The sequence below is a fragment of the Mizuhopecten yessoensis genome, unplaced genomic scaffold, assembly GCF_002113885.1.
Source record: "Mizuhopecten yessoensis strain PY_sf001 unplaced genomic scaffold, ASM211388v2 scaffold3111, whole genome shotgun sequence".
NCBI classification, from domain to species: domain Eukaryota; kingdom Metazoa; phylum Mollusca; class Bivalvia; order Pectinida; family Pectinidae; genus Mizuhopecten; species Mizuhopecten yessoensis.
Window position 1 is genome coordinate 173816 of NW_018404881.1, and position 12767 is coordinate 186582.

Consider the following 12767-nt stretch of genomic DNA (forward strand, 5'->3'; position numbering starts at 1 on the left):
AACTGTATATAGGGAAACCACAGTACAGTGGGGCAGTGGGACAGTGATCCTTAAGGGGAGGTAACTGTATATAGGGAACCCACAGTACAGTGGGACAGTGATCATTAAGGGGAGTTAACTGTATTTAGGTGAAACCACAGTACAGTGGGACAGTGGGACAGTGATCATTAAGGGGAGGTAACTGTATATAGGTAAAACCACAGTACAGTGGGACAGTGATCCTTAAGGGGAGGTAACTGTATAAAGGTAAAACCACAGTACAGTGGGGCAGGGATCCTTAAGGGGAGGTAACTGTATATAGGTAAAACCACAGTACAGTGGGACAGGGATCCTTAAGGGGAGGTAACTGTATATAGGGAAAACCACAGTACAGTGGGACAGGGATCCTTAAGGGGAGGTAACTGTATATAGGGAAAACCACAGTACAGTGGGACAGTGATCCTTAAGGGCAGGTAACTGTATAAAGGTAAAACCACAGTACAGTGGGACAGTGATCCTTCAGGGGAGGTAACTGTATATAGGTAAAACCACAGTACAGTGGGACAGGGATCCTTAAGGGGAGGTACAATGTAACTGTATATAGGTAAAACCCCAGTACAGTGGGACAGGGATCCTTAAGGGGAGGTTACTGTATATAGGTAAAACCACAGTGCAGTGGGACAGTGATCCTTAAGGGGAGGTAACTGTATATAGGTAAAACCACAGTACAGTGGGACAGGGATCCTTAACATATTTCTATCAAACAGTATTTAATAAAAACATATACTGGTGTACTGCTGGATAACATCCCTAAGAAACTAGCAGGCAGAATGATTCACCTTTAAAATAAGATGGTACCCTTGTTCCTTACGGAAGATGCACATCATTTATTGTTGAAAACAAATATACCAATCACCATGTCAGACGTTACATGAAAAGCACTTCACCACATTAAAATCTGAAGTATTTTTCACTAACAAAGTTGAGATTGTACATTAAGTCTTACTTCCTATACCAATTAAACATTCTATTGACCATATTCAATAAGGAGGCAATGTTCAGCCACTTTTAAAAGTTATGAATCTCTGAGTGATTTTTTAACTATAGAGGCTATTTTCAGCCACCTGGATGTTGGGAATCCTGGAGTATTTCTTGACTAGAGGCAATTTTTGCATTCAAAATCAATTAAGTACAGGTGTTCCTAAAGAGAGGGAAAACTAGACAGGTAAATGTGTCTCCTCTTTTGATGGTGTCCCAGCAACTAATCAGGGACACTGCAAAAAGATGAGACGGTCAAGGACCTGTAAGCCGTATCAAAGGGTGAAAATGTTGTGAATAATAAAGCAAGTCAAAATCAGGAGTTGTACTGGTTCTTTTTTTTATTTCACAGTTATTTATTTAAGAAAAAATGTCCTGTATATGACTTTACCCCTAATAATATGTTGTTGTCGCCCCAGACCTCAGGATAGGGACCCAGCCTAGTTACTCACTATCCAAAAACTGTATCGGAAGCATTGTGAGATCTATAGATTCAATTAGTTTTGATAAATAACAATGACTATATATCCAAAGCCAAATTCCTAATGAGATTTAGACATTTTCTTCCCAATTGGATAAGAAAAAATGCCCAATGATAGAAGTTTTTTTTTAATCTGTCCTTGGTTGAATAATTCCATTCTATGTTTGGTACGGTCAGCTGGTTTTTAATTTAGACTGTCAGCTTTAAATATCTATTATACAATGTACAACATGTCTCGTCCCTGTGCTAAGCCACAAAATACAGAAACTACCTGTATTTACAGGAACATTCCATAATATATTTACCGATATGACATTGCTTCTATAGAACCAAATAATTCCAGATAGCATTTATATCAGCTTTGAATGCCAATGCTTACTTGTTGTCATCATTATTATGACATCATAATTGTTACGCTAGATACCACTGACCCTCCCTTGATGATTGCTGATCTATCATTAAACATACACGATACATACACTGATCTGAAGTACATCCCGAGGTTCGATAAATTAATTCAGTATCCTATAAGATTAAATATGATAAATATGAAAACTGAACAGCTTTCCGTTGGCATTCCTATTTCAGGGGAATCCAAACATTTGAGATATGTTGTTAGTTCCTTTTGGTATATATTATATCTATATTAACTGCTTGTCAGATTTATATTGCCTGCCTGGGTCCAACTTTTACAAAAGCTACCACTAAAACTGTTTCCATAAAACGAAAAACAAAACAGGAAACCATGTAAATTAAATCCCTTTTTTTGTTTTTAATATGATATTAGATTTTTTACATCAGATGTTAACAGACTGCTTCTTTTATATTATATATGTACTGTACTGTTAATTCAAGTTCCCTTTTGAATTTCATTTCATTGCTTTTACAATGATAGCAATTTTATTTCAGATAAACTACTTTTTTAAACTTTTACATCTTTACAGCCAAGATTTTAATTTCATCAATGAATACAGATGAATTTTATTGTTATGAAAGCTTTTTACTTTACGTCATTTTAATTGGACCCTTTTTAACACCTTTCAGATTTGAAGAACATTTCCACTTTATAGCTAGTCTCAATTGATGTATATGGATGGTGTCAGAAAAGGCTTTTTAAAGACACCATGTATATCATTCATTTTTCATTTGATTTCACACTGCATTACAAAAAGGGTCCAATTAAATGGTATCGGGAAAAAGAAGTACGTTTAAAGGGTGAATTTAGGTATGATACGTTATGATAAAGTTTTCAGTTGTGCCCTTTCAGCTGTGGGTTAGAACCTTCCCATAAGACTAGTAGTAATCATTTGTGTTGCTGCAAAATGCAATATATGAATGATACATCAGTCCAACCACAACTTGTACTGGAGATATGGAAGGTGTCATAATCTTCATAATATCCACTGTATGTGTATCATGTTATGTATTATTCTAGCCGCCATTGTTAAAACGGTTTTTGAACATAATTATACCCATCTATAAAACAGCATGTTTGATTGGATTGTAATGATCACATGACGGGGAAATAAAACATTGTATTTCCCTGCCAAATTCAAGTTTCACCTGACATATTTTCCTTATGTGGAGCCTCTCTAGGAAGTGAGCAAGAGGCACCACATCTGAGACTACAGAGTACTGAATGTCTGAAGCAGATGACAACAATAGCACATTGACCTGATCATGCTAACTATTGTGTCATCCATATATATATATAGGCATAAAGACTTTAATGCCCTGGTAGTAGGGAAACATAATTCTTTGTTTCCCAAGATCAATCATGTTTCAAGAGGATGATAGAATTGTGTTTCCCAATGAAATAACAATCATAAAGAAATCCTTATTCCTTTCTGTATTTAAGAAGACAGGACCCCATCCCACCCTGTATCTTATCAGGCAGGACCTCATCCATTCCTGTATCTTATCAGGCAGGACCCCATCCCTTCCTGTATCTTATCAGGCAGGACTTCACCCCTTCCTGTATCTTATCAGACAGGACCTCATCCCTTCCTGTATCTAAGCAGACAGGACTTCATCCCTTCCTGTATCTAAGCAGACAGTACCCCATCCTTTCCTGTATCTAAGCAGACAGGACATCATCCCTTCCTGTAACTAAGCAGACAGGACCCCATCCCTTCCTGTACCTAGGCAGACAGGACCTCATCCCTTCCTGTATCTAAGCAGACAGAACATCACCCTTGCCTGTATATAAGCAGACAGGACCTCATCCCTTCCTGTACCTAGGCAGACAGGACCTCACCCCTTCCTGTACCTAGGCAGACAGGACCTCATCCCTTCCTGTACCTAGGCAGACAGGACCTCATCCCTTCCTGTATCTAAGCAGACAGGACCTCATCCCTTCTTGTACCTAGGCAGACAGGACCTCACCCCTTCCTGTATATAAGCAGACAGGACATTATCCCTTCCTGTATATAAGCAGACAGGACATCATCCCTTCCTGTATATAAGCAGACAGAACATCACCCATTCCTGTATCTAAGCAGACAGGACACCATCCCTCCCTGTATCTAAGCAGACAGGACACCATCCCTCCCTGTATCTAAGCAGACACGACATCACCCATTCCTGTATCCAAGCAGATAGGACACCATCCCTCCCTGTATCTAAGCAGACAGTATCTAAGCAGACATAACATCACCCCTTCCTCTATCTAAGCAGACAGGACCTCACCCTTACCTGTATTTTCACTGGTTTACTTTCTTTTCCAAGAAAACATTGTAAAATGTTCAGTGAAATGCTACGAAGAGAATAGATATGTTTCCATTATAATGCCACTACTCCATACCCCATGTAGTACTTGTTGTTTAGTGTATGTGTATACATACATATATCTTAAGACAGAATTTCATTTTGATTCAGGTTTCAGTTTAGACAGGTTCCACAGAAACAAACAGGACACACTTTAAATTATTACATATATCATATCTACAAAATATACTCAACTGATTAAATATAATCTAGTCATGTCTTAACTTGTTAAATGAATCTATTGACGCCATTTTGTCACCATCAATAGGATGCAAGATGGGTTGTTGTTTTATTGGATTTGAAATAGGATTTTGTTTAAAATCTCCATCATATCAACATAGTGTGTGTGAACTGAAAAAGAGCACTACCAGAACCATTGGTACCTAAAACATACACGCAAAGAACAAAGAAAATCAATCATTTTAAATTACAAATTATGCAAGCACATTTTCTATTTTTAGACATGCAGACGATATGATAAAAATCAACGACAGCATAGTTTAACAAAACAACTTAATAATTTAAATAATGAATTATAAATTATTTTCATGCAATTAGTCTACATACCTTTTCCTTCTTTACACTGTGGCCTTTGACCTCACATTAATTCTCAATATTCACGTGCGCTCTCATCTCCAGAGAGAAAAGGCATCATAACAGCTTAATCCTCACAACAAAGACACATTCTTTATATTCATGCGATATCATGAATTAATCAAAATCAATGAAAACACGAGCTAGTTACGTTTTTGCCAAAATCAATAGTTGAATGGGTCACGTACCTTGGAAACACGTAACGGTGGCTAAGTAATCCGGGTTGTTTTGCCGGGAAATCCCACGTGCAGAGACGTTTGGATATCGATCAGCAACCAACCAACAACAATGACATCACACGCCAGTCAGTGAAATAGACACTGCAGCACGACAACCTAGCTGATATGGGGCCTCCATTGGGATTTACGTTTAAATCTGATGACCATTTGCAATTGCAGTACATAAAAAAACTGTGTGCATTGGCATAATCCCTAAAAGAAATATGTTATAAAATGTTGTACGTTACTATGAATTAACGAATCAGCGCTATTTTAGTGTTACTATACTGATAACAGACGTCACGAAATTAGATTTATTTAAGTCTATGCATATTTTAATTTAAATGCATATAACATGCTATTCAATCTATAAAAAAAAAATTAAAAAAATAGGACGAAAGGAAACGAAATCATAATAGCATTTATATTAGGATATTCTGTTATTTTTTTTGTATACTGCAAAACTGAATTACAAGGTATAGCCAAATATACGGCAGTGCAGAAAAGTCAAACCAGAGAGTACGTCTCTGGTAAAACCATTGGAAATGTACGCATTTTATAGTATTTACCACATCTAAAAATTTGATATAAAAAATAATTCGTTTGATGTATATTGCATTATCATCGAGATGAACAAACAAAAATAAAAAAATAAACAATGACTACAAGAATATGACATGTGCTGTTTATTTTGTATCGTTGTATTAGCGAATTTGTCATGAATCTCCCCCGTCGTGGGCCCATTGACATTCCACACACACCAATCGATATGTCTGTGCATCCATTCGATTGTGCACCAAGAGTAACATAACACATGGAACATTGACGATGGAAAAAAATATCGCTGACTTAGCGATTGAAGGCAAGATTGTCACTGGATGTTGTCAAGTTAGAATTTTTCCGACAACTTTTCAACAATAATAAAAATAACGCTTTCCAAATTTCACAATTTACACAAATAATCAGGGACTACACACACGAGAAATATTGGTATATATAGCTTGTTTTGTTGTTACGTAATAAAATCGATCTCGCTCCAGACGTGGATAGTGCCAAGGATGTTTCGTCCATCTGCATACTGATTTTTTATGTATCTATTTTGAATATTATTCTTTTCTTTGATATGATTTTTTTATGCAAAATGCAAACATGATTAGACACGGGTTAAAAAACTTAAAATCCATCTTCTCCTTTTTATTTTTTTGGACAGTTTTCGTTAATCTATTTTTTATCTTTGTATGGAATCTGTATTGATTAACAGGGTTTCTTGGCACCTTCTTCTTTGCTTGTTCTAAAACTAAATCGTGATTCGTGATACTAGTCTCAGCAATTTAGGAGTGGGACGACTGGTTCGCCCGTTGTCAGTATAATGTGACCGGGTGGGGTGTCCTGCTGGGTGTCTTCGGCAGTATGTTTCAGTGAGGTAGCACTATAAAGTCGGCATAAGTTCCGCTCTATCACAAGCCTCCCAAAACACACAAGCATACACTACACGCATGCATGGGAAGCCCGTCCTTAAATGACCATAGCTGTTGTTAGGACGTTAAACAATACTAAACCAAACCAAACCTCGTGATACTAGTCAATCTATTGTTTCTATTAAAAATAGTGGGGTTTTTTTGTGTGTGTAACCTCTAGGGCTTTTGTTCGTTTCTTAAAAAAAAACCAGAACATTTTTTTTACAGTTTTGTATTCAAGGAATTTTAGATTACAGTATGTCTAAATATTAAAATATACCAATAAATGTCTTCTCTTCCAAATTTCTCTGTATTTCTCTTCAGGATGTCCCTGTGGTCAATTGCTGATCAAACACTGTTGCATGGAGAGGCACAATTGGATGTTAAGTCAATCGTACACGTACAGCGTCTGTACTGTAAAGTCACTTACACTAATGATAGCATTTTAATGGTAATAGACCACATTCTAATTGCACACAACCGGAAAAAAAATCGGCGCGCTGCTCTTCTACATGTTAATATATCCGATTCCACTTGTCGAACAGCCATGCATCTTTAATTGACATAGTCTCCGGTTAATTGTGTCAAAGACAGCTAATGCCGCACGCTCGAGTAGAACCTCACTTCCGCTAGGACGAAATTTATATTTTTACAATAAATGCAATCGAGATTAGGTTTGTTATATTATTACACTTTCAACTACATTTTGTATACGAATATAGCTTAACTTTATCTTCTAAAATAACCAACTTAAGCAAGGTCTAATCTGATTCCGTGGGTTAAGTTAAAACGACGACATTAACAGGGGCCGGTGACACGAGATATGGGCCTGTTTTGGGGGTTGTACCATATAAAACTTGATTGGTACATGGGCTCATTAGAATTTGATACAATGAGCTTACAGAGTAAGAATATCCATACTGTATTCGTAAAATACCACGACATATTATATTTACACAAACCCATATTTTATATATCCAGTTCCTGTATATTGAAAAAAAAATGTTTCACGCTCAAAATATCTGCCAGAATTATTAGCTTGTATACCAAATTACCAGGTCATCTTTCTTGCTTCTGCATTAAAATTTGAAAATTTGGAATTCGTTGTCGCCCCCTACTAAAACAATAGATCACGTAATTCAGGGGTGGGACAACAAACTGAATAAGTTGTCTCAAATATAATATTTGCCATAACAACTTGTGCAACACGACGAGGTGTAATATTTTTCTGTGGAGTATTTATCACGTAGTCTCCCAACTTTCAAGGGGAGATAACCGTGTCAATAGGTGGTTCATAGCTACGTATGGTTAACATCGTAAAAATACGTCTGTTTCATGTGACAATCTTATAATCGTAAAGTACTGTTTCAAAGTACCAATACAACTTAAATAAGCTTTGGTTGATGAAATCATACCTTCTGATATAAAGTGTGATAAAATGTTTGGACATGTGCAAACTGTTATTTGATCCAGCGAAAGATTTTGATTATGACATTGACCAGTGATGTGTAGTGGACACATCTCTGCTAAAACGTAAGTTATCATTTTGTGAAAATCGATACAATGAGAATCCATATAGATGCACAACGTTTCTAAACTTGGAACAGATTTTTTTCCTGTGTGTTGAATTTCTGAAAGAGGCGTCTATACTATTGTTTCTACCAACTTGAGAAATGTGCATTGAAGTGTTTTTTTTTTAATATGTTATCTCAAGATGTCACTGATTGTACAGCAGCTCAAAGAATTACGATAATTTTTCGGACGGTTTTTGACGAAGCCCATATCTTATTCCTTCCGAAGACGTTTCCGTGATATTTCCTAACACACTGAGAATTCAAACTGTTAAATATTTGTTATGATATCTGTTAAAACACATAATTAGAGTGCACAAAGGATTGACATATGAGACTACAACGTGTCAATTTTTTTTGTAACGGTCAATTCCGGTTCTCCCTGATGGGGCCTCATTCTTCCAACCGGAATCATTCACAGCTGATCCGCGTGCACGTACATCGTTAATCAGACAAAGCGATCTGGTCGCGAACTTTGACCTCACGAGACCGCATAGGACCATCTGGAGCCCGGCTTTGAGAGATTGTGAAGTACAAGTAACTGTCTGGGCAGCTGTATATATAGTACCTGATTGCTATTTAGGTGTGAGTCCCGGACGATGAAGAGGACTGACGGGGAACGGGGAAGGAGGAGATGGGTATAAAGGAGGAAGATGAAGGGAGGGATGGAAGAAGAAGGAAGAGAAGGAAGAGGAGATGGGGTTAGGGAGATGACAATGGAAAAAGGGAACAACATAATATAATCTGATGGTTGGGGCAGAGGGAGAGGGATGAGTGGTGGGGATGGAGCATGGGGGCATCGGAGAGGAATGTATGGTTTGGGGGAGTGGGATGGGTGGTTTGTGGCAAGGGGGAGAGGGATGGGTGGTTTGTGGCAGGGGGAGAGGGATGCCTGGTTTGTTGCAGGGGGGGAGGGATGTGGGGTTTGTGGCAGGGGGGGGGGGGGGGGGGGGGGGTTTGGGGGAGGGGGAGAGGGATGCCGGGTTTGTTGCAGGGGGAGAGGGATTGGTGGTTTGTGGCAGGGGGGGGGGGGGGGGGGGGGGGTTGGGGGGGGGGGGGGAGGGAGGGGTGGTTTGTTGCGGGGGGGGAGGGATGTGGGGTTTGTGGCAGGGGAGAGGGATGAGTGGTGGGGATGGTGCACGAGGGCATCGGAGAGGAACGTATGGGTTGGGGGGGGGGGGGGGGGGTGGGGGGGGGGGGGGGGGGGGGGGGGGGTTGGGGGGGGGGGGGGGGGGATGCCTGGTTTGTGGCAGGGGGAGAGGGATGAGGGGTGGGGATGGGGGCATGGGGGCATCGGAGAGGAACGTATGGGTTGGGGGGGGGGGGGGGGGGATGCCTGGTTTGTGGCAGGGGGAGAGGGGTGGGTGGGTTGTGGCAGGGGGGGGGGGGTGGGTGGGGGGGGGGGGGCGTGGGGGCATCGGAGAGGAAGGTATGGTTTGGGGGAGTGGGATGGGGGGTTTGTGGCAAGGGGGAGAGGGATGGGGGGTTTGTTGCGGGGGGGGGGGGATGGGGGGTTTGGGGCGGGGGGAGAGGGATGCCTGGTTTGTGGCAGGGGGAGAGGGGTGGGTGGGTTGTGGCAGGGGGGGGGGGGTGGGTGGTTTGTGGCAGGGGGGGAGGGATGAGTGGTGGGGATGGGGCATGGGGGCATCGGAGAGGAACGTATGGTTTGGGGGAGTGGGGTGGGTGGTTTGTGGCAAAGGGGGAGAGGGATGGGTGGTTTGTTGCAGGGGGGAGAGGTATGGGTGGTTTGTGGCAGGGGGAGAGGGATGTGGAGTTTGTTGCAGGGGGAGAGGGATTGGTGGTTTGTTGCAGGGGGAGAGGGATGGTTGGGCTGCTGCAGGGGGAGAGGGGTTGGTAGTTTGTTGCAGGGGGAGAAGGAGGGGGTCTTGGGGAGAGGAGGGATGGGTGAGAAGACAAAGTGGTGGGGACAGCAATTGGGGGTCGGGTGCTGTGGCGGGGGGAGAGGGATGAGTGGGGGGGATGGGGCATGGGGGCATTGGAGAGGAACGTATGGTTTGGGGGGGGGGGGGGGGGATGGTGGGTTTGGGGCAGGGGGAGGGGGATGGGTGGTGGGGAGGGGGCAGGGGGGCATCGGAGAGGAACGTATGGGTTGGGGGGGGGGGGGGGGGGGGGTGGTTGGGGGGGGGGGGAGGGGGATGTGGGGTTTGGGGCAGGGGGGGGGGGGGGGGGGGGGGGATGGGGGCATCGGAGAGGAACGTATGGTTTGGGGGGGGGGGGGGGGGTGGGTGGTTGGGGGGGGGGGGAGGGGGAGGGGGGGCAGCGGAGAGGAACGTATGGTTTGGGGGGGGGGGGGGGGGGTGGGTTGGTTGTGGGGGGGGGGTGGGGATGGGTGGTTGGTGGCAGGGGGAGAGGGATTGGTGGGTTGTTGGAGGGGGAGGGGGGGGGGGGAGGGGGCATGGGGGCATTGGAGAGGAACGTATGGTTTGGGGGGGTGGGGTGGGTGGTTTGTGGCAAAGGGGTAGAGGGATGGGTGGTTTGTTGCAAGGGGAGAGGGATGTGGGGTTTGTGGCAGGGGAGAGGGATCGGTGGTTTGTGGCAGGGGGAGAGGGGTGGTTGGGTTGTTGCAGGGGGGGAGGGATGGTTGGGCTGCTGCAGGGGGAGAGGGGTTGGTAGTTTGTTGCAGGGGGAGAAGGAGGGGGTCTTGGGGAGAGGAGGGATGGGTGAGAAGACAAAGTGGTGGGGACAGCAATCGAGGGTCGGGTGCTGAGGAATGTGTGGGGGCAGCAAGACTGAAATTTCAACTATTACTTATCAAAAGGTTCTACATAAAATATATCTATTAGATACCATACCATTTTTTTCTGGAACAGTCTCTTTTTTTATGTTGTGAAAAGTGAACCACTTGAAGTAAAGTATTTCTTATCAAAAACATTTTACAGAAATAGAACAATACCTGAAATATACAACTTAAAGCTTGTTCCCTTGAGAAGCAGGCAATCTAGTACACAGCAACATGTAGAACCTACTAAACAATAGCCCCTGTGTTGTGTAGTTTCTGTGTGAGGTTACAAGCCCGTGTTGTGTAGTTTCCGGGTGAGGTTAAAAGCCCCTGTGTTGCGTAGTTTCTGGGTGTGGTTACAAGCCCGTGTTGTGTAGTTTCCGGGTGAGGTTAAAAGCCCCTGTGTTGCGTAGTTTCTGGGTGAGGTTACAAGCCCCTGTGCTACACTAGCCCCTGTGGTGTGTAGTTTCTGGGTGAGGTTAGTTGCAGGGGGAGAGGGATTGGTAGTTTGTTGCAGGGGGAGCAGGAGGGGGCCTTGGGGAGAGGTGGGATGGGTGAGAAGACAAAGTGGTGGGGACAGCAATTGGGGGTCGGGTGCTGTGGCGGGGGGAGAGGGATGGGGGGTTTGTGGCAGGGGAGAGGGATGAGTGGGGGGGATGGGGCATGGGGGCATTGGAGAGGAACGTATGGTTTGGGGGGGGGGGGGGGGGTGGGGGGGGGGGGGGGTGGGGGGGGGGGGGGGAGGGGGGGGGGGGGGGGGTGGGGGGGGGGGGGGGTGGGGGGGGGGGGGGGAGGGGGGGGGGGGGGGGGGGGTGGGTGGTTGGGGGGGGGGGGAGGGGGATGTGGGGTTTGTGGCAGGGGAGAGGGATCGGTGGGTTGTGGCAGGGGGGGGGGGGGGAGGGGGGGGGGGGGGGGGGCAGGGGGGCATCGGAGAGGAACGTAGGGTTTGGGGGAGGGGGGTGGGTGGTTTGTGGCGGGGGGAGGGGGATGTGGGGTTTGTGGCAGGGGGAGGGGGATGGTTGGTTTGTTGCAGGGGGAGAGGGATGGTTGGGCTGCTGCAGGGGGAGAGGGATTGGTAGTTTGTTGCAGGGGGAGAAGGAGGGGGTCTTGGGGAGAGGTGGGATGGGTGAGAAGACAAAGTGGTGGGGACAGCAATTGAGGGTCGGGGGCTGAGGAATGTGTGGTGGCAGCAAGACTGAAATTTCAACTATTACTTATCAAAAGGTTCTACATAAAATATATCTATTAGATACCATACCATTTTTTTCTGGAACAGTCTCTTGTTTTATGTTGTGAAAAGTGAACCACTTGAAGTAAAGTATTTCTTATCAAAAACATTTTACAGAAATAGAACAATAACTGAAATATACAACTTAAAGCTTGTTCCCTTGAGAAGCAGGCAATCTAGTACACAGCAACATGTAGATCCTACTAAACAAGAGCCCCTGTGTGGTGTAGTTTCTGGGTGAGGTGACAAGCCTCTGTGTTACACTAGCCCCTGTGTTGTGTAGTTTCTGGGTGAGGTTACAAGCCTCTGTGTTACACTAGCCCCTGTGTTGTGTAGTTTCTGGGTGAGGTTCCCAGCCTCTGTGTTACACTAGCCCCTGTGTTGCGTAGTTTCTGGGTGAGGTTAAAAGCCCCTGTGTTGCGTAGTTTCTGGGTGAGGTTACAAGCCCGTGTTGTGTAGTTTCTGGGTGAGTTCAAAAGCCCCTGTGTTGTGTAGTTTATGGGTGAGGTTACAAGCCCATGTGTTGTTTATTTTCTGGGGGGGGTTACAAGCCTCTGTGGTTCACTAGCCCCTGTGTTGTGTAGTTTTTGGGTGAGGTTGCCAGCCTCTGTGCTACACTAGCCCCTGTGTTGTGTAGTTTCTGGGTGAGGTTACAAGCCCATGTGTTGTGTATTTTCTGGGTGAGGTTACAAGCC

General features: G+C 44.3%; 2 protein-coding genes across 4 annotated transcripts in view; both read right to left on the reverse strand.

The window, feature by feature from the left end:
- The window catches only part of LOC110447016 (septin-2-like), a 59393-nt gene extending 54252 nt beyond the window's left edge, over window positions 1-5141 (reverse strand). For 2 of the 3 annotated variants that reach the window (XM_021492405.1, XM_021492403.1), the window contains exon 1: window positions 4832-5137. The gene's annotated coding sequence lies outside the window, so the exon portion shown is untranslated. Of the gene's footprint in view, window positions 1-4831 lie in introns of all 3 variants that reach the window. The other variant, XM_021492406.1, reaches the window with a different exon arrangement.
- Window positions 5142-8548: 3407 nt separating this feature from the next.
- On the reverse strand, window positions 8549-11643 carry LOC110447014 (leucine-rich repeat extensin-like protein 3; the record flags this gene model as incomplete). Its single annotated transcript, XM_021492396.1, has 3 exons — window positions 8549-8657; window positions 10322-10854; window positions 11587-11643. Coding segments are annotated over 3 exons (699 nt in total), but the record flags the coding sequence as incomplete, so codon positions are not given.
- Between the last annotated feature and the right edge of the window lie 1124 nt (window positions 11644-12767).